The sequence below is a fragment of the Jaminaea rosea genome (assembly GCF_003144245.1).
Source record: "Jaminaea rosea strain MCA 5214 unplaced genomic scaffold BDZ90scaffold_1, whole genome shotgun sequence".
NCBI classification, from domain to species: Eukaryota; Fungi; Basidiomycota; class Exobasidiomycetes; order Microstromatales; genus Jaminaea; species Jaminaea rosea.
Window position 1 is genome coordinate 823,308 of NW_020289975.1, and position 15,526 is coordinate 838,833.

The following is a 15,526-nucleotide window of genomic DNA, read 5'->3' on the forward strand; positions in this document are numbered from 1 at the left end:
TGGCTAGGATGGAAAGCCGAGGGAGCGATTGGTTGGGCCGCGAGTTGGTCGCCTCGCCTTGCGCTCAGACCAGCTCCGGCGGCCGGGCGGACAGAGGCGAGACAAGCGGAGAGGCGCAGCCAGCCATTCGTCCATCTTTGATCCCTTCCTCCTGCCCCCCCGCATCACCAAGATGACGACAACCAATGGCGCCTCTTCTTCACGCCAGCCTCCAGCTGCGGGCCCTTCTCACTACTCTGAGATCCCACAAGATGCCCGCCTCATCTCCCTCATCATCGCGTCGATGGGCATCCAGGACATTGAGCCCGGAGTCGAGATGATGCTCCTCGAGTGGGCCCATCGTGAGTCGAGTCTCTCTCTGCCATCGTTGACCAGCCTACTGACGTATGATCGTTTCCCTGCTCCTCTTCACACGCCAGGGTACATTCACACAATCCTCTCCGACTCCCTCCTCTACGCCTCGCACGCGCACCCTTCCTCTTCGTCGAACCCGCAAATCAGTCTGGCCGACGTTACTCTAGCAGTGCAGTCTCACCTCTCTCACTCCCTCATCCAGCCGCCATCCAAGTCTGCACTTCTCAATCTGGCCTCCTCCCTCAACTCGACCCCTCTGCCGCCTATCAGTGACAGGTACGGGCTGAGACTGCCGCCAAAGGAGCATTGCTTGACCAACGTCAACTTCAACATCGTGCCGGACGCCCTGGATGATGAGGATGACGAAGAGGATGGAGATGGGGAGGACGAAAGAGACGAGGAGCAGAGAGGAGCAGGAGCTGCTGTGGGCGAGGCGGATGCGGATGATACAGCGACTGCCGGCGCAGGGGATGTCACCATGACTGAAGAGGGAACTACAAATGGACGCGCGGCAGCTGATGAAGACGATGCGGCGGGGCGAGGCGTCAAAAGGAGCCTCGAGGAGGACGATGAGTACGATTGAGTGGGCAATGATCGACCAAGAATAAATTGCGGCAACAAATCATGTACAGTATTCGGAAAGAGAACCAATGGCAACCATCACGATCAGCCTCGCCAACCTACGACAGAGGGCGCCACTCCTAGATCGTTTGGCGCTCAAGCGCTACGTGGGTAAGCGTCCTCACAATCCTCGCAAAGACCAAAGCTCGCCGAGCGGCCGTCGTCCCCTCCTCCGACCTCATCTCGCTCAGGAGCTCTCGCATGCTTCGTGCCGAATCTGAGAACAGCACTCGAGCCCATGATGCCGTCGGCCTGCCTTCCTCGGCCGCGACGGCTTCCTGCTCCTCATCAGCGAAGACGGCAGGCAAGAGCGGAGGGGCTGGCACGAACTGCTGCAGTGATTCTGGTAGTGGCGGCAACGCCTCAAATCGACGAAGTGCAGCTTCGTATGCTAGCTCGCGAGCGCGTGCGGAGAGCAGTAGATGCGCTGTCCGTTCGAGTGCGCCAGGGGCCCAGGCTTGCTGCTCGTTGAGATTGCTGGCGGCGGCATGGGGCTGTTCTGCTGGAACATTCTGAGTTTCTGCCTCGCCCATGTCCATTGTAGGGAGATCGAGATGGAGGTCGAATGCACCGACGTCGGCTTGATCCCCTCGGGTCGACGGAGTCGTATAGGCAGAGTGTCGTGACGGCGGTGTGCGACGCGTACTTGCCGTCGATGGCGAGCTGGCTGTGCGCCAGCTAACATCTTCCTCCTCCTCAGTCGCTACGCTGGCAACCTCCTCTGTCTCGCTCTCTGTCTCGCTCCCGGCGAAGTCATCCTCGAATCGCTCCTCTGGGCCCAATCTAACTCGCAGGGCAGCATTGAAGGGGGCGGCGTCCTGTCTCCTCGCCGACGAGTCCAACCTTGCTTGCACGGGGTAGCGTAGAACGTCTGCACCGCTCGAAGAGCGCGGCATTGCGAGGAGATCGATACTGTGTGTCCAGAAGTCGACATTCTCGAGGTCATTACGCTCTGCGATATCCTCAGGCGGGTACTGCAGCGGGCTTGCCGTCGTAGATGGCGTGGCGGAGGCGAAGCTTGGTGGTTCGAGCAGGAACGATGCGTCCTCGAAGTCTTGATTGCTGGCTGCTTGCTGTTCGCGGGTCTCGAGGCCGAGGGCGTTGGACATGCTAGCCGTCTGCCTCAAAGACATGGTTGAGTCCGTAACCACGCGCTCCTCCTCCTCCTCCTGGCCCGCTTCCTCATCATCATCAGAGATTACGAGCAAAGGTTGCGTCGCGTCGTCGTCGGCCCTCATCCCGTCACTTCGCCCTTGACCGGGCAGCGCTTCTACCATCATCGCAGGCTGCGTTGCGACAGCCCACCGCAATAACGCCCTACTCCTCAACATGACCAGAACGTCGCTCTGCATCGCGGTGAGAGCTGCGACACATCCTGCTGCCCCAGCCGTCAACAGTCGCAGGAAGCGAGCGTGACCGCGCCCTGCCACTGCAACACTGCAACACCGCAGATCCTCGAACAGTATCGCTGCGAGACCTGACGTCACCTCCTTCCCCTGAAACTGCAAAGGCCTGTCTTTGGAGACCGCTCGCGTCAGCGCCCAGGCGACTCCGCGACTGGTGGTCACGTCGTCTTCGTCTGCGCGCCCGTGCAGAGAAAAGAGGCACGGAGGAGATTGAACGCCGTAGGCGGGAGTGAAGACGCCAAAGCAGGTGCTCCAGGCAGATAGGGAGACCTGATCCAGAAGGAGGGATAGGAGGCGTAGCCCCATGATGTGCTTGAGATAGGTGCGCAGTGTAGGGTCGAGCCAGCTTGCAGGCTGGCGCGACGCTGCAACGGCCGGAATGATCGTCGCAGCGGTGGCGCGGGATGCGAAAGCGTCGTAGGCGGCGTCGTTGTGGTGCTCGAAGGGCGTCTCCCCTGGTCCCCTTCTTGCCGCTCGCGCTGCTGTTCGTCGCGAAGAAGGAACAGCAGCTACTGCCCGCCTCCTCAACTCCAATTCTGCAGGCACGCGTGCTGCCTCGCGAATAGCGACTGTAACGCCCGACGCCGCGGCGACGGCCGCGATGGCTAGCACGCGTGTCAGAGACGTACCGACAGAGCTGGACAGGCGCTCGCTGGGCGACCCGATGCGCATGTACGCCAGGCTGGAAGCGGCCGTCCATGCAAGGCTAACGGCAAAGGGTCTCCATTCGATGTCCCTCAGTGTATCCAGAGCATGTTGCGTAAGTAGGCGAAACTCTGCTGACCAGGAATCGGTAGTTGATCTCGTCACCGCGAGACTGGAGGCAAACCCCGCTGCTTCATAGAGGGGCATCACCAGATGGATCACCACGACCTGCAGCGCTTCGGGCATGAACCAAACAGCCCAGTGAGCCAGCCCCAAAGCCCAGCCTTCTGGCAATTCTCGAATCATGAGCCTATCGAAGCATTTCGCGATGACGAATTGCAGCCAAGATCTCGATCTCCTGAGAGGCGTAGTGCAGGCTGCCAAGATGTGCTCAACTTTGCCAGCCAGTGAGCGCAATTTTACGTGCGCGCTGGATACTGCCATACGGAGAATGAGCTGAACTTGCTGTGCCACGACTGCATTGTGATGAGCACCTTTGTTGCCACGAGGACAAAGTCGTCCGGCCTTGTCCACGCTCAGGAGGCGGTGCTTGAACGGATGTCGGGGAGCAAAACGAGGTTGATCATGCGATCGCCGTCGCTGGATGGGCTGGTGGAATGAAGATGCCGCTCGACGCTCCCGGTAATGCGGGGCCATCGAGAAATCTTTGCCTAGGGAGGGAGGCGCCACGAGGGGATGAGTAGACATGGTGACGAAGGCGCCAAGGTGACAAAGATGTGAGGTGGGGAAAGGCAAAGGTCTCACAGCAAGATTCTTCCGACCCTTTTGAACGGTCTTATGGAATGGTACGAATTCAAGAAGCGCCTGTCATTACTTTGTGTTGCTTCTCGATGATCAGGATGAGGACACGACGCGGCTTGTGCGTTACTGGAGATTTAGCGCATGGGCCCTTTCATCCTTCGCTTGTCAACGCCGTCGAGTCTAGCAGCTCGGACTGGCGACGAGGTGATGACACGGCGGACAAAGGAGCGCGTTGGCGAATATCAGGGCGCCAACCGCCTTCGAGTGCGAAACTGTGCAACCTCACAAGCTCGCCGTACCAGAAAAATTGCATGCTCTCAGTGGCGATGAATTGCAATGCCTAATCATTCTCGCGACGCGTGGCCTCTATACCTGCTCCTCGGCGTGGGCCCCCGCAACCATCCCCTCTGCCTGCGCCATCGCCCTCCGATCCGCAACCACCCACTGCACCCTCGGGTCGACCCTCCTCTTCCTCTCACTCCTAGGCAGCTTAGCCCAACGCGGCTCAGCCAGCCCTGCCTCATCCCACGTCTTGCTGATCGAGCGGCGCGAAGCTTCAGTCCACTCTGTGCGGAAGAAGTGGATGCCGACGGGGAGAAGGGAGTGCTGCGAGATCAGAGAACGCAGATCTGCTTTGAGGGAGAGGGGTGGGGTGAGGTCAAGGGTGGAGGAACTGGATTGCTCGAACACCAGTGTCACATAGCGATGCCTGCCGGAGCCTTGGGAGGGCATAGGGGGGAAGTAAGGCAGGACCTCCTTGCCGCCGAGCATGTCGCCGCCTGGTCTGAGAAGACGCGACGGCTGCGAGCAGAATAGCGGGATGTCTGCGACTGCCCAGTGAATATTGATGTCGAATCCGTCCTGAGATGGCGTGTCCAAGTCCACCAGCATCACCGTATGCTTCTTCTCTTGAGTCGAGAAGCTTGTGAGGCGGAGAGTGGGCTGCTCGAGAAGGTGAGACTGCTCGATGATCACGCCGGGAAGGATGTCACCCGATGGGGGCAGAGAACGATCTGTGTGGTCGCCAACGCCCGGCCCATCTTCTGAGCCGAGAATGACCTGAACGTCGATGGTGGGGGTGATGTGCGCGATCGAGTCTGGGATGACTTGCTGGTCGCGTATGCGTTCGATCTAGCGGCGGGGGAAGGAGCAGAGAGAAGTGGACTGTGAGATTCCGGGATTAAGGCTGCTTCGACATAGCGTAAGCGCCACTCACCAGCTTGTCGAGACTTCCACACTTCCTCCACGCCCTCTCTCTCAGATGCCGCACAGTCGCATCCGTCAGATCCAGCTCGTCATCCTTTGTCCTCTCAAACGCCCAGCGCACTTTCGGGTCGTCAATTTGCGATGCGACGGTGAGGCCTTCCAGTACCTGCGCCTTTTGTTCAGCGCTCAATGAGGAGTCTCCTTCAACTTGCTGAATACGACGCCGCAGCTTGGCTTGGTGTGAGGCGATGTATGCTAGGGCTTCGTCGTAGGCTGCGCAAGTGCCTGGGGCAATGGGCGGGGACCACGACGATGAGGAGGAAGAAGAAGAGGAGGAGGAAGATGAGGCGGCGGCGGTGGGGCTTGCTGCGTGTGAGGCAAGATAGCGACGACCACCACTCTGCCTTGCAAGGCGTGCTGCTGCTCTTGACAAGGATGATACGGAGGCAGAGGACATTGCGAGCTGGCTGGAGGATGGCTAACAGAGAAGCCAAAAAGCCTCTTTCGACCTTTGCTCCCTCGTCCTTGTCCGCTCTCTTGTCTCCGCCCCTCCCGCCGCCGCCTTCCGCTCCGATGTCCGGCTGCCATGTGCGCGAATCGAGTCGAGTCGCTGCCCGATTCGGCTCAAGCGGAGGCCCGCACCCAAGGACTGGATTCGCTGAGCCGGTCGTGAATCAGCGTAGCGAATCCACCACATTTCCTTGCCATCCCATCATCGTCAACCACGCAACCCTTACTCGCGCGACACTCCGCTGCCTCTTTTCTTATCACGACCTAGCGCTCCGCTCTCTGCCCTGCCACCGTGTCCTGCCCAGTATCCGGAAAGACGGGAGGGACTTGTCCTGCCTCTTCGTCCTCATCATCACGCATAATGCCAGCCGCTCCACCAAAGCCGTGGGAGAGGGCAGGAGCTGCGGGCTCAGCAGCAACGACGACAACAGCTGCACCGTCCACGGTAGCTTCTACAGCAGCACCGGTCGCGACGGCAGCGGGTGCTCCAGCCGTCCCTGAGCGACCGTCATCACTCGCATCCACCTCCGCAGCAGGTGAGTCCCCGTGCTAACCCCACTCCCATCATGAACTAACACCCCTTCTCCCCGCCCCCACACACTTCGCCCTCGCAGATCCATATGGCTCGACGGGCGCCTACTCATCAGCGCTGAATCGCCCCGGTATGGCAGGCATGACAGGCATGTCCGGCATGTCCGGCTATGGGGGCGGGTATGGCGGCGCGTACGGCTCGCCCTACTCTCGCATGGGAGGATACGGCGGATATGGAATGGGGGGATATGGTGGATATGGTGGAATGGGAGGCTACGGGAGTGGATATGGCGGACTCGGAGGGTATGGAGGGATGGGAGGGTACGGGATGGGAATGGGAGGGTATGGCATGGGCGGCATGCCAGGGATGCCGGGAGGGATGCCTGGCCAGGAGATGTAAGTAGGCCAGGGTGAAAGAGGCCCCTTTGTCTGCCGATGCAATGCTGATCACCCAACCTCACCTCTCCTCATGCAGGTCATTGACGCAGCGCATGGAATCCGGAACCCAAGCAACATTCGAGCTCATCTCCTCAATCGTCGGCGCCTTCGGTGGATTCGCTCAAATGCTCGAGTCAACATTCATGGCCACACACTCCTCTTTTTTCGCAATGGTTGGAGTTGCCGACCAATTTGCATCACTGCGCAACTACCTCGGACAAGTGCTGAGCATCTTCGCACTCGCGCGTTGGTTGAAGGGATTGCTGTTGAAGGTGACCGGGAGAGCTCCGCCGGTGGATTTGAACGCAAAGGATTTCCAGGACTTTGCGACAGCGAAGGCCAATGGCCAGCCTGGCAAAGCAAAGCCCAGCAAGCGACCGCTCGTGGTCTTCTTCCTCGCTGTTGTTGGTCTGCCGTACTTGATGGGCAAGCTGGTGCGGCTCATCACGCAACGACAAGAGGCAGAGCGCTTGCGCCTTGAAGCCGAGCAGCAGACTGGCCAGCAAGCAGGTCACCTCTCTCTGCCCGATGGAGCCTCCATCGACCCCAGCAAGCTCAGCTTCGTCCGTGCTCTGTACACATACGAGTCGTCTGACCCGCTGGAGCTCAGCCTCCGGCCGAACGACATCGTTGCGGTACTGAGTAAGGTGGATCCGAGTAGCGGGCAGGAAAGTAGCTGGTGGAGGGGAAGGACGCGCGATGGAAGGATTGGCTGGTTCCCGTCCACGTATGTTGAGAGTCTGGAGACGGTCAAGCAGAGGGCGGCGGGCAAAGGCGTTGCCGAGGAGGGGAAGGCTGTCGAGGGACAGGCAGCGGCCTCACCAGCCGCTACGACGCCCGCAGCCGTGTCTGTCAAGTCATAACGTCGCTCGCTCGCAATACCAATGCACTTCACCCGACGATAGTGCATATACGTCTATGGTTGATTGATTGATCAAGCAGGGAATCGAGGCAAGATACGCGAGCGAGCTCCACCAGAGTGCCCCTTGCGCGCGCCTACGCCAACAAGCGGGTCAAGATGTTCGTCGGCAACCTACTGACCTGCTCGTAGATGTCGCTCGTCTCCTTCTCTCCGACTCCGCTGATGTCTACCATCAAGTACGCCACATCCTTCTTGCTATCTGTGTTTTGCTTGTCGACGTTGTAGTTGCCCAGCAGCGAGTTCAAGGCACGCAACGCACCGGGCTGGTTGGCGTGGACGTGACAGATACGGATGACGCCCGTGCCCTCTGCTTCGGTGATGGCTCGCAGGTCGACCTCCGGGAAATTGACGGCGCCTACTGACCCGCCGAAGTTGATGTAGCGGATGAGAGCAGTGGCAACCTCTTGACCGATCATCCGCTGAGCCTCTTCTGTGCTGCCGCCAATGTGAGGGGTGAGGATGATGTTCTTGCAGGCGCGCAGGCGCGACGCCCACGAGTTGAGCGAGTCGGAGAATTCCTGGTGAGAGGGGTCAGAGGTAGGATGGTCAGCTACAGAGCGAGACGGGATCGAAAATGCGGGTCATTTGTACTCACCCCCTTGCCATTACCCTTGGGCTCCTTCGGGTAGACGTCCACCGCCGCACCCGCCAAGTGACCAGACTCCATCGCCTCGCACAGCGCAGGCAAGTCAACGACGGTCCCACGCGCATTGTTGAGGAGGTAGGAGCCCTTCTTCATGGCCTTGAACTGCGGCGTGGACATCATGTTCTTCGTCTCTGGCAGCTCCGGGACATGCAACGTCACAAAGTCACTGGCGCCCAGCAGCTCCTCGAGCGTTTCCGTTTGGCGCGCGGTACCGAGGGGCATGAGCGGGAGGACGTCGTAGTAGAGGACGGTCATGCCCTGTTGCGCGACCAAGAGCGCAAGGTCAGCGTGTGGAGAGAAGAATTGGGAGTACTCAACGCGCTTACCATCGACTCGGCGAGCACCGACAGCTGCGAACCAATATGGCCGTATCCGACGATGCCGAGTGTCTTTCCTCGAATCTCGTAGCAGCCCTTGGAGACCTTCTGCCAATCACCAGCGCGCAGCTCCGAGGCTCGATCGACCAGCTGGCGGGACAGGGCGATGGTCTCGCCAATGACGAGCTCAGCGACTGAGCGTGAGTTGGCAAAGGGAGAGTTGAAGACGCATACACCGCGGCGGGCGGCTGCTACGAGGTCGACCTGTGGCGTAGAGAGGGGTTAATGGTGGTCAGCATTGAGAAGGAAAAGCAAAATGTCTGCTTGGCGCTTGCACGCACCTGATTCGTCCCGATGCAGAAGCAGCCGACGGCAAGCAGCTTGTCGGCAGCCTTGAAGACCTTCTCCGTCAATTTGGTCTTCGATCTGATGCCGATGACGTGGTAGTCGGCGATCTTCTCCACTAGCTGCTCCTCACTCCAGGCATCCTTGTGATAGTCGACCTGGTAGCCCTGCTTCTGCAGTTGGTCGACGGCGAGCTGGCTGACGGCCTCGAGCAGCAGGATACGGATTGAGCTCGTGTTGAAAGGAGTGAGGAGCTTGGGCATGTGCTGGGTGAGCCCGCCAGCCGAATGCTTGCGCGGCCTCGATCCGGGGATAGGAATGGCACCAGGAGCCGTGGGTGAGGAAGCCTCAATGGCCGCGTGGGCATAGGCAGAGGGAGACTGCGCTTGGGCGGCCATCATTGCTGAGAAGGAGCCAGGCGCAAAGGCCCCGCCGTTGGGAGGCGAGGCCGTTGGTGGAGACGTCGAGGGGCCATTGACGAGCGTTGTACGGCGATGAAAGGCTTGGTTGTGGGCCATACTGGGCGACGGGTGGGCGTGGTGATGATGGTGAGGAAGAAACGTTGAACCCTGATGGCGGACTTGACCGGACAACTCTCCCTCGATGACTCGCAATCACGATGGCGAGCTTTGAGTGTGCGGCCGGCGCGACTTTCTTCTCAGCCCGCTGCTGTGTCGTGCATGCAGGGCGGTGAGATGACCACGTGGCTTTGTATCCCTCCGCTTGCTCGCCACTCCCGCTCGCATTAAAGGCACGCTCATCTAAGGCCGTGAGGCTGCAGGCCGTTGATTCTTGAGGCTACCACGGCCATAACAGCAAATCCTTCCCTTTCAAAAAGGCCACTCAAAGTATTGCAAGATCCAATAGACTAGAGCTCTGCAATAATGTCGACACTCTCCGCGGCACAAGGGCCGGCCCCTTCGCCCACGTCGTCGCCCTCCACCTTAATCGATCCCGTGCCCCTCTCAATGCCCTCGATCCTCGTCAACCCCAGGTCAAGCAACTCAGCATCCCACACTCTGGCCAATCGTGCCATCAAGCCTCCTCCTTCCGCTTCATCCACGTCCTCCTCACACCGTCACATCGGCCGGCGCAAGCTTCTACGCCGCATCAATTCAGCCCCTTCGTCGCACAACCCGCACGCCGTCGCCCGCCCACGAGCTGCAGACTACCTACCCTCACACTCTGGTCAAGAGAGATACCGTGGTACATTTCCCTCGCCTACGCCGCACTATTTGCGCGAGGTGGGTAAGCAGGGAGAGATCCGTGATGCAAGGCAGGCTAGGGACTTGAGGGTCGAGTGGGAGCAGGGGCAGGAAGCTGCGCAACAGGGAAGGAGGGAGTTGAGGCCCGGGGACAAGGGATTGGACGATGCAAGATCAGACTTGCCCCCGGATAGTGGATTGTTCACGATGAGTATCCAGGAGGCGCGCTTCTTTCTGCATAGGAGAGCGGGCGTCACCATCTCCAGGAGCGGGAGACCGCATCAGCGCTCCAATGAGGAGGCCTCGCCGCCGCCCCCGCCGGAACAGACTCCGATGCAACACCTCATCGACTGTCTCGAGAGAGAGTTTCAAGACTGGGCAGATCAGGTCGTCTATCTCCCCACTACCTCCACGGCAGTCGGCGGAAGCCTCACCTCTCAACCGACCATTCTCGTCGAGGCGAGTGACGACGGCACTGCCTCCACTGCATCTCGTGCTCGAGTCGAGGAACATCAGCGTCTACCTCAATCTCTAGTCCTCTGCGTGCCAGACGCGTTCGATCGTCTGGCGGTGCACTGTCTCGCAAGAGTCTGGGGTATGAGGAGCTTTTCCAAGCCCGCGCCCAATAGCGGTGAGGAAGGGACAAAGTTGACGTGGATCTTGAAGCCTCCTCCGAGTAAGACGACGATGCAGAAGATGCGGGAAGAGCACAGGCAGAGACAGCGTGAGGGAGGCGCTCCCTTTGGTTCCCTTTCTGCACCGAATCCTGCCGGAGCTATGCCAGTCGGCATCGTCTCCCGCTCGCAAGGAGGCCTCGAGACGCCGCCCACCACGGACGTTGGCACCAGTGCGAGCGAGCTGGGCGACTCGTCCGATGATGATGACGGGTGGAGCGTGTCTGAGGCTGACGCTGCGGACGAGACGGCGGGGAATGCCACGCTGCAGCCCAGCGAAGGCGACGCTACGCTGGACATCGTTGCCGAGGAGGGAGACGAGGAGGACGTCAGCGTCAGACGAACAACCAGCCAGCTCGCGACGGTCACAATCGCCGACGAGCATGACGGCTATGCTGGCAGCGGGGAGAGTGCGCCTGGTACAGACGACGAAGAAGCTTATGACTATGCTGCAGACGATGACGACGGCAGTGCTCCAGCATCACCGCGGCTGCACGCTGGATAGACCTGTAGATGATCGCAATGCATAGAGAAGACGGTGCGGAACTGCACAAGGATATCAAAGGGAAGCCACGACTGAGCCTGCCTGCGTACCCGACCTAGTGCGCAAATTCTGCCCCCTTGCGTTCCACCCAGTCCCACCCTTCCATGACCACCGCCGCGACATCATTCGCCTTGATCGCCTTGAGCAATGTCGAGAACTCTGGCGATACTACCGCCGTGCTGCTCAACGACTTTCTGCCATTCTTTCCCTGCGCCTGAGTGGGCGGGGGCAGAAGCGTTACTGGCTGGGTAGGGTGATGCAGCTCCACGCTCCTCAGCCTTCCTCCAGGTCGGTCGAACTGCAAGCACAGACTGAGCTCGCACCCGTCCGCGCTAGACACGTAGACGAGGTTGAGCCTCTTCTCGTCAGGCGCCTCGATCCTGCGCAGGCCGAGCAGACCCTTCAGCAAGGCTAGAGTGGCGGAATGGCTGGCACACGCCGCCTCAACATGTCTATCGCGCTTCCTGCCGCCTACTCCCAATTCCCTAGCCTCTCTCGCTGCACGCTCCGCTGCGTTCTTCTCGGATGATAAGCGGTCCACATCCTTGATCGCCGCCTTTGCGTCCGAGCGCAGCCTGACCATCAGGGCGTCGACGTGCGTATTTGACTCTTCCAGTGCGACGAGCTCCTCCTCTTGACGCTCGCAGAATCGCTCCGCCTCTGCAGAGGTGAGGGTGCCCACGGGAGGGAGGGTCTCGAGGTCCATGTCCTCCACGTCGACATCCGTGATGCCGGCAGCCCCGCTCTCTTCTTTCATCTTCACCAGCTCGAGCTCTAGGTCCATGCACTCATCGAGCAATGACTTGGCTTCTGCACACGAGGCAGAGAGTGCGTGGTACGGCTGGGCGACGCGTTGTGCGAGCGAATCCACGTCATGGCGCAGTGAGCGGACGACTTGCTTTGCCTCTTTGAGCTGAGTTTTTGCCCGCAGCATCTCCGCTTCCTTCTCCTTGACGTCTCGAGGTGTGTAGACGATGGCCTCGCGAGGCGGATCCGCCTCCAAGTCATCGACTATTTCCGTTATGAAGCGAATTTTGGTCTCGTGCTCGAGGTGGATGAATTTGAGGTATTTGTAGTATTGCTGCGCGAGACGTGGCGGAGAGGAAGGTCAGCCTATTGAGATGCAAATTCATGCGGGTTCGCGCTCCTACCTACCTTCATCTCCTTCTCCTCCAACTCCAGTCCCTCCGGCCAGTCCTTGAAGAGATCCCAGTCGACCTGGAGAGGGTCCCATGCACCTCCTTGGCCGTTGGCGTCTTCGACTGTGGCGAGAGATCTGCGCGGATGCTCGCGAGACGAACGAGCGGATTGACGACTGGCAAAGGTGCGCAGGAGTGCGTGCACGTTGTAGGGCGTCGTCGATGAGGACGCAGCAGAGGATGGGCCAGCCTCGACGTCTTGAGACGAGATGATTCTAGGCGTAAAGTCGCGGAGGTCAGCTGCTGATGATTCTCATATCCCTGCTTTGCACCCACCTCTTGGCCTCATCCATGGCACTCATTGCCCTCTGATCAGCCTTGAAGGCACCCGGCAGACTACCTCTGCCTCCCTTGGCCAATTGATCTCCATCCGGCGTATTCGTCGAGTCTGCGAAGGCGATGCTTCGACGACCCGAGTTAGCTGTAGAAGCGGACGCATGAGCATTGCTACGTCGCGAGCCTGCGATTGATTTGCGTCTCGGTGAAGATGTACGAGCTGGTGGCATGACTGCGTCGAGAGTTTGATAGTGAGGATGGGAAGTGAAATCGGCGAGGCTAGGGCGAGCGTATATGCAGCGTCGAGATCAACACACGGCAGCAGCGGCGCGAAGGGCGGCACTCGGGCAGATGCGCGTGTCGGACTGGCCTTGACGCGAACCTCAACCTCAATCTCGACTGACTTCGTCCCGTTCCGCTTCAACGAGCGAGCACAGGCCCACTGATTTTGGCGTCGACCCCCGTTGACGTCGCTCATTTCCGTCCTTCCTGTCACTCATCCTTCATCATAACAGCGTGCCCGTCGAACGACGATGGCTCCCGCCATGGGATCATCGTCTCAATCCACTTCAACGCGCGTCGCTATTCTCGTCTCCTTGTATGCACTCATCCTCGTCTGCTTTCCTTATGCCCGCTCCCTCGTCTCGGTGCATCGACGTCCCATCGATGAGACTGCCATTGCGCAGTGGCAGAAGAAGCAGCAGACGACATGCCCGATTGCGCTTCCTGCGCTCATTGGCATCAAGGGAATAGAGGCAGAGATGAGAGATGACGGGTGGGGTCAGAAGGTGAAAGAGCGCGCTGCTGCGCTCCTTCAGCAGGCCACGGATGCTCCGTCCAGTCACGAGGAGAGCTGGTGCTTGAAGTGGGATATCACAACGGATAACATGAGAGCAGAGCAGGCAGACTTTGTCTATGACGTCCATCCGTCCGCTTGGCTCCATGGCTCAACAATACACCATCTGGCTCTGCCCTCCAACACTTCGTCCTACTCGCCCGACAGCGTTGCCATCGCTCTCGCTCGACGCATCGCCCTCGACTTGAATCTACCTCTCAAGCACCTCTTGGTCAACACCGAAGCAGGGGCCCCGACAGGCACGGAAGGTAGTAGTAGTGAGGCAGCAGCCGTAGACCCAGTACCAGAGCCAGAGGCCGCCCTTGGTGAGCTGCACACAGAGGCGCCGCCTTTTTCCCCTCAGCGCCCGCCAAGGCCCCCTTTGCCGGCTCTCAGCTTAGCAGACGACGAGGAGGTGCTGCGAAGACTAGAATACGACCAGACTTCAGCAGGCAAAGTCGACGCCCACTCAGACATCTCAATTCCCCTCCCGCCGCGTCTGCTCCTCTCCCTACACGTCCTAAATGAGGACCTGCCTTCCATTCCCCAGTCGTCCAACACTTCCCACCCTCCACAGCTCCTGGCTCCCCTCGCCTCGTCGCCTTCCTTCATCAAAGACCTTCAATCCGAGCTGCACGACGTAGCTCGCTCTCTACAAGGCGTCACTCGCATTGGGTTTGAGACGCATTGGGGCTTGGACGCGAAGACGAATGGCGTCAAATGGGAGGAGGTCGAGTGGATGACGGAGGAGAAATGGGTGGAATGGGAGGAGAGGGAGTTCGAAGAGACAGTGGACGAGGAGTACGACGATCCGGATGAGGACAAGGCTAGGGCGGGAAATGACGGCCAGGAAGAGGAGGCATCAGCGGCTCCGTCACCACGCAAGCGTGTCCGCAGCGTCACCCGCACACGAAAGGAGCGCGTGCCCATCGACAAGAGCCGTCCTGTCACCAAATCAGTGCACGTTCTCTCTCCCGACCAGCTGGAAATCTTCGTCGATGAAGGCGCTTGGGGGCTTACGGAGACGTCTGTCTCGCCTGCGACGCCGCCTACTGGAACGGAGAAACGCAGGAATAGATTCCCCGACCTCTTTCCTCGACAGGACAGTAGCGCAGATGAAGCAGAGAACCAGGAAGAGACCAAGACCCTCCATCTTGTTCTCTACAAGCCTTCTCGAGAGCACACTCCCCTGATTCACTTGGCCGCCACTGCGCTTGACGAGGCAGGCACCGAGGCGGATGGGGATGTCGACGTCTCATTGCAGAAAGAACAGCAGCAACAACAGACCAAGATTGCAGCAGCCGTAGCTCAAGAAGCCGAGCCGGTGCATTGGGGCTGGACGGTCCCCGGTTGGGGAGGAGTAGTGATCTACAATGAAGGGCAGGGCGAGAGTGGTAGAGAAGGGGCAGGTTTGCACCTTCTCTCACCGAGTGAACAGGATCAGCGGGATATTCTCGATTTATGGGGACGACAGATCCGATCTTTGCTCGGCTTACCAGCCGTCCAAGAGGAGCAACACGGTGCCTCTCAGCGACGCGCCCACTTTCATCTGCTCCGTCTCACCCTCCTGAAGCGTATTCGCTCCTCACTCGAGTCCCTCATTGCTCTACACCAAGTCCTGGCACGCTTGCCGTCCCTGGAGGTCGGACGGGCAGTGCAAGAAAGGGTTGAGCTGGCGCTCAAGGCATTGCAAGAGCTCGACGGTGCCACCTCTCCTGCTTCTTCCTCGTCAAATTCGTTGAGCCCACCTCGCTCGCTCCGCTCCTGCTTTTCCCTCTCCTCCCTTGCTGAGCGTCACGCAGGGGAAGCATTCCATCACCATCGAATGGTGGGCTTGCTCTATTTCCCCGCTGAGCACACTTGGGCCGTCTATACTCCGCTGTTCGGGCCGCTCATCGTGCCGCTGGTCTTGGCGGGTGCCAGGGAGATGAAATTGTGGGCGCAGAGAAGGAAGAGGAGGAGGAGAGCAACGGCAGGGAAGGTGAGATGAGAAGTGATCCTAGAGGATGCACCGTTGCCGGTCATTGAATGCAGCCATTGTACACGCGGTAAAGGAATACGATTCACACTGATAGACGTGCCTACATCGA

General features: G+C 59.6%; 8 protein-coding genes across 8 annotated transcripts; 4 read left to right on the forward strand and 4 right to left on the reverse strand.

Annotated features, from left to right (window-relative positions):
* The first annotated feature begins 79 nt into the window (after nt 1–79).
* BDZ90DRAFT_7124 (TFIID-31kDa-domain-containing protein) lies at nt 80–996 on the forward strand. Its single transcript, XM_025509798.1, has 2 exons — nt 80–341; nt 420–996. Exons 1-2 carry the CDS (start codon nt 173–175, stop codon nt 935–937), a joined length of 687 nt encoding a protein of 228 aa, XP_025364825.1. The 5' UTR covers nt 80–172; the 3' UTR covers nt 938–996.
* Nucleotides 997–1,055: 59 nt separating this feature from the next.
* On the reverse strand, nt 1,056–3,332 carry BDZ90DRAFT_276695 (hypothetical protein; the record flags this gene model as incomplete). Its single annotated transcript, XM_025508951.1, has 1 exon — nt 1,056–3,332. One exon carries the CDS (start codon nt 3,330–3,332, stop codon nt 1,056–1,058), a length of 2,277 nt encoding a protein of 758 aa, XP_025364826.1.
* Nucleotides 3,333–4,087: 755 nt separating this feature from the next.
* Nucleotides 4,088–5,478, reverse strand: BDZ90DRAFT_276696 (PEBP-like protein). Its single transcript, XM_025508952.1, has 2 exons — nt 5,005–5,478; nt 4,088–4,919 (listed from the first exon to the last, which is right to left on the reverse strand). The coding sequence occupies exons 1-2, from the start codon at nt 5,449–5,451 to the stop codon at nt 4,155–4,157; spliced, it is 1,212 nt and encodes a 403-aa protein (XP_025364827.1). The 5' UTR covers nt 5,452–5,478; the 3' UTR covers nt 4,088–4,154.
* A 194-nt stretch (nt 5,479–5,672) lies between these two features.
* Nucleotides 5,673–7,336, forward strand: BDZ90DRAFT_247796 (hypothetical protein; the record flags this gene model as incomplete). The annotated part of the gene is made up of 4 exons (XM_025507607.1): nt 5,673–6,040; nt 6,119–6,431; nt 6,511–6,766; nt 6,812–7,336. The coding sequence occupies exons 1-4, from the start codon at nt 5,866–5,868 to the stop codon at nt 7,334–7,336; spliced, it is 1,269 nt and encodes a 422-aa protein (XP_025364828.1). The 5' UTR covers nt 5,673–5,865.
* Nucleotides 7,337–7,467: 131 nt separating this feature from the next.
* On the reverse strand, nt 7,468–9,325 carry BDZ90DRAFT_229236 (hypothetical protein; the record flags this gene model as incomplete). The annotated part of the gene is made up of 4 exons (XM_025504978.1): nt 8,700–9,325; nt 8,368–8,622; nt 7,991–8,299; nt 7,468–7,913 (listed from the first exon to the last, which is right to left on the reverse strand). The coding sequence occupies exons 1-4, from the start codon at nt 9,219–9,221 to the stop codon at nt 7,470–7,472; spliced, it is 1,530 nt and encodes a 509-aa protein (XP_025364829.1). The 5' UTR covers nt 9,222–9,325.
* A 165-nt stretch (nt 9,326–9,490) lies between these two features.
* Nucleotides 9,491–11,152, forward strand: BDZ90DRAFT_229237 (hypothetical protein). Its single transcript, XM_025504979.1, has one exon. The coding sequence runs from the start codon at nt 9,588–9,590 to the stop codon at nt 11,085–11,087; it is 1,500 nt and encodes a 499-aa protein (XP_025364830.1). The 5' UTR covers nt 9,491–9,587; the 3' UTR covers nt 11,088–11,152.
* BDZ90DRAFT_229238 (hypothetical protein) lies at nt 11,083–12,877 on the reverse strand. Its single transcript, XM_025504980.1, has 3 exons — nt 12,602–12,877; nt 12,282–12,540; nt 11,083–12,207 (listed from the first exon to the last, which is right to left on the reverse strand). Exons 1-3 carry the CDS (start codon nt 12,829–12,831, stop codon nt 11,182–11,184), a joined length of 1,515 nt encoding a protein of 504 aa, XP_025364831.1. The 5' UTR covers nt 12,832–12,877; the 3' UTR covers nt 11,083–11,181.
* A 197-nt stretch (nt 12,878–13,074) lies between these two features.
* Nucleotides 13,075–15,500, forward strand: BDZ90DRAFT_7243 (hypothetical protein). Its single transcript, XM_025509806.1, has 2 exons — nt 13,075–13,752; nt 13,780–15,500. Exons 1-2 carry the CDS (start codon nt 13,135–13,137, stop codon nt 15,424–15,426), a joined length of 2,265 nt encoding a protein of 754 aa, XP_025364832.1. The 5' UTR covers nt 13,075–13,134; the 3' UTR covers nt 15,427–15,500.
* The last annotated feature ends 26 nt before the right edge of the window (nt 15,501–15,526 follow it).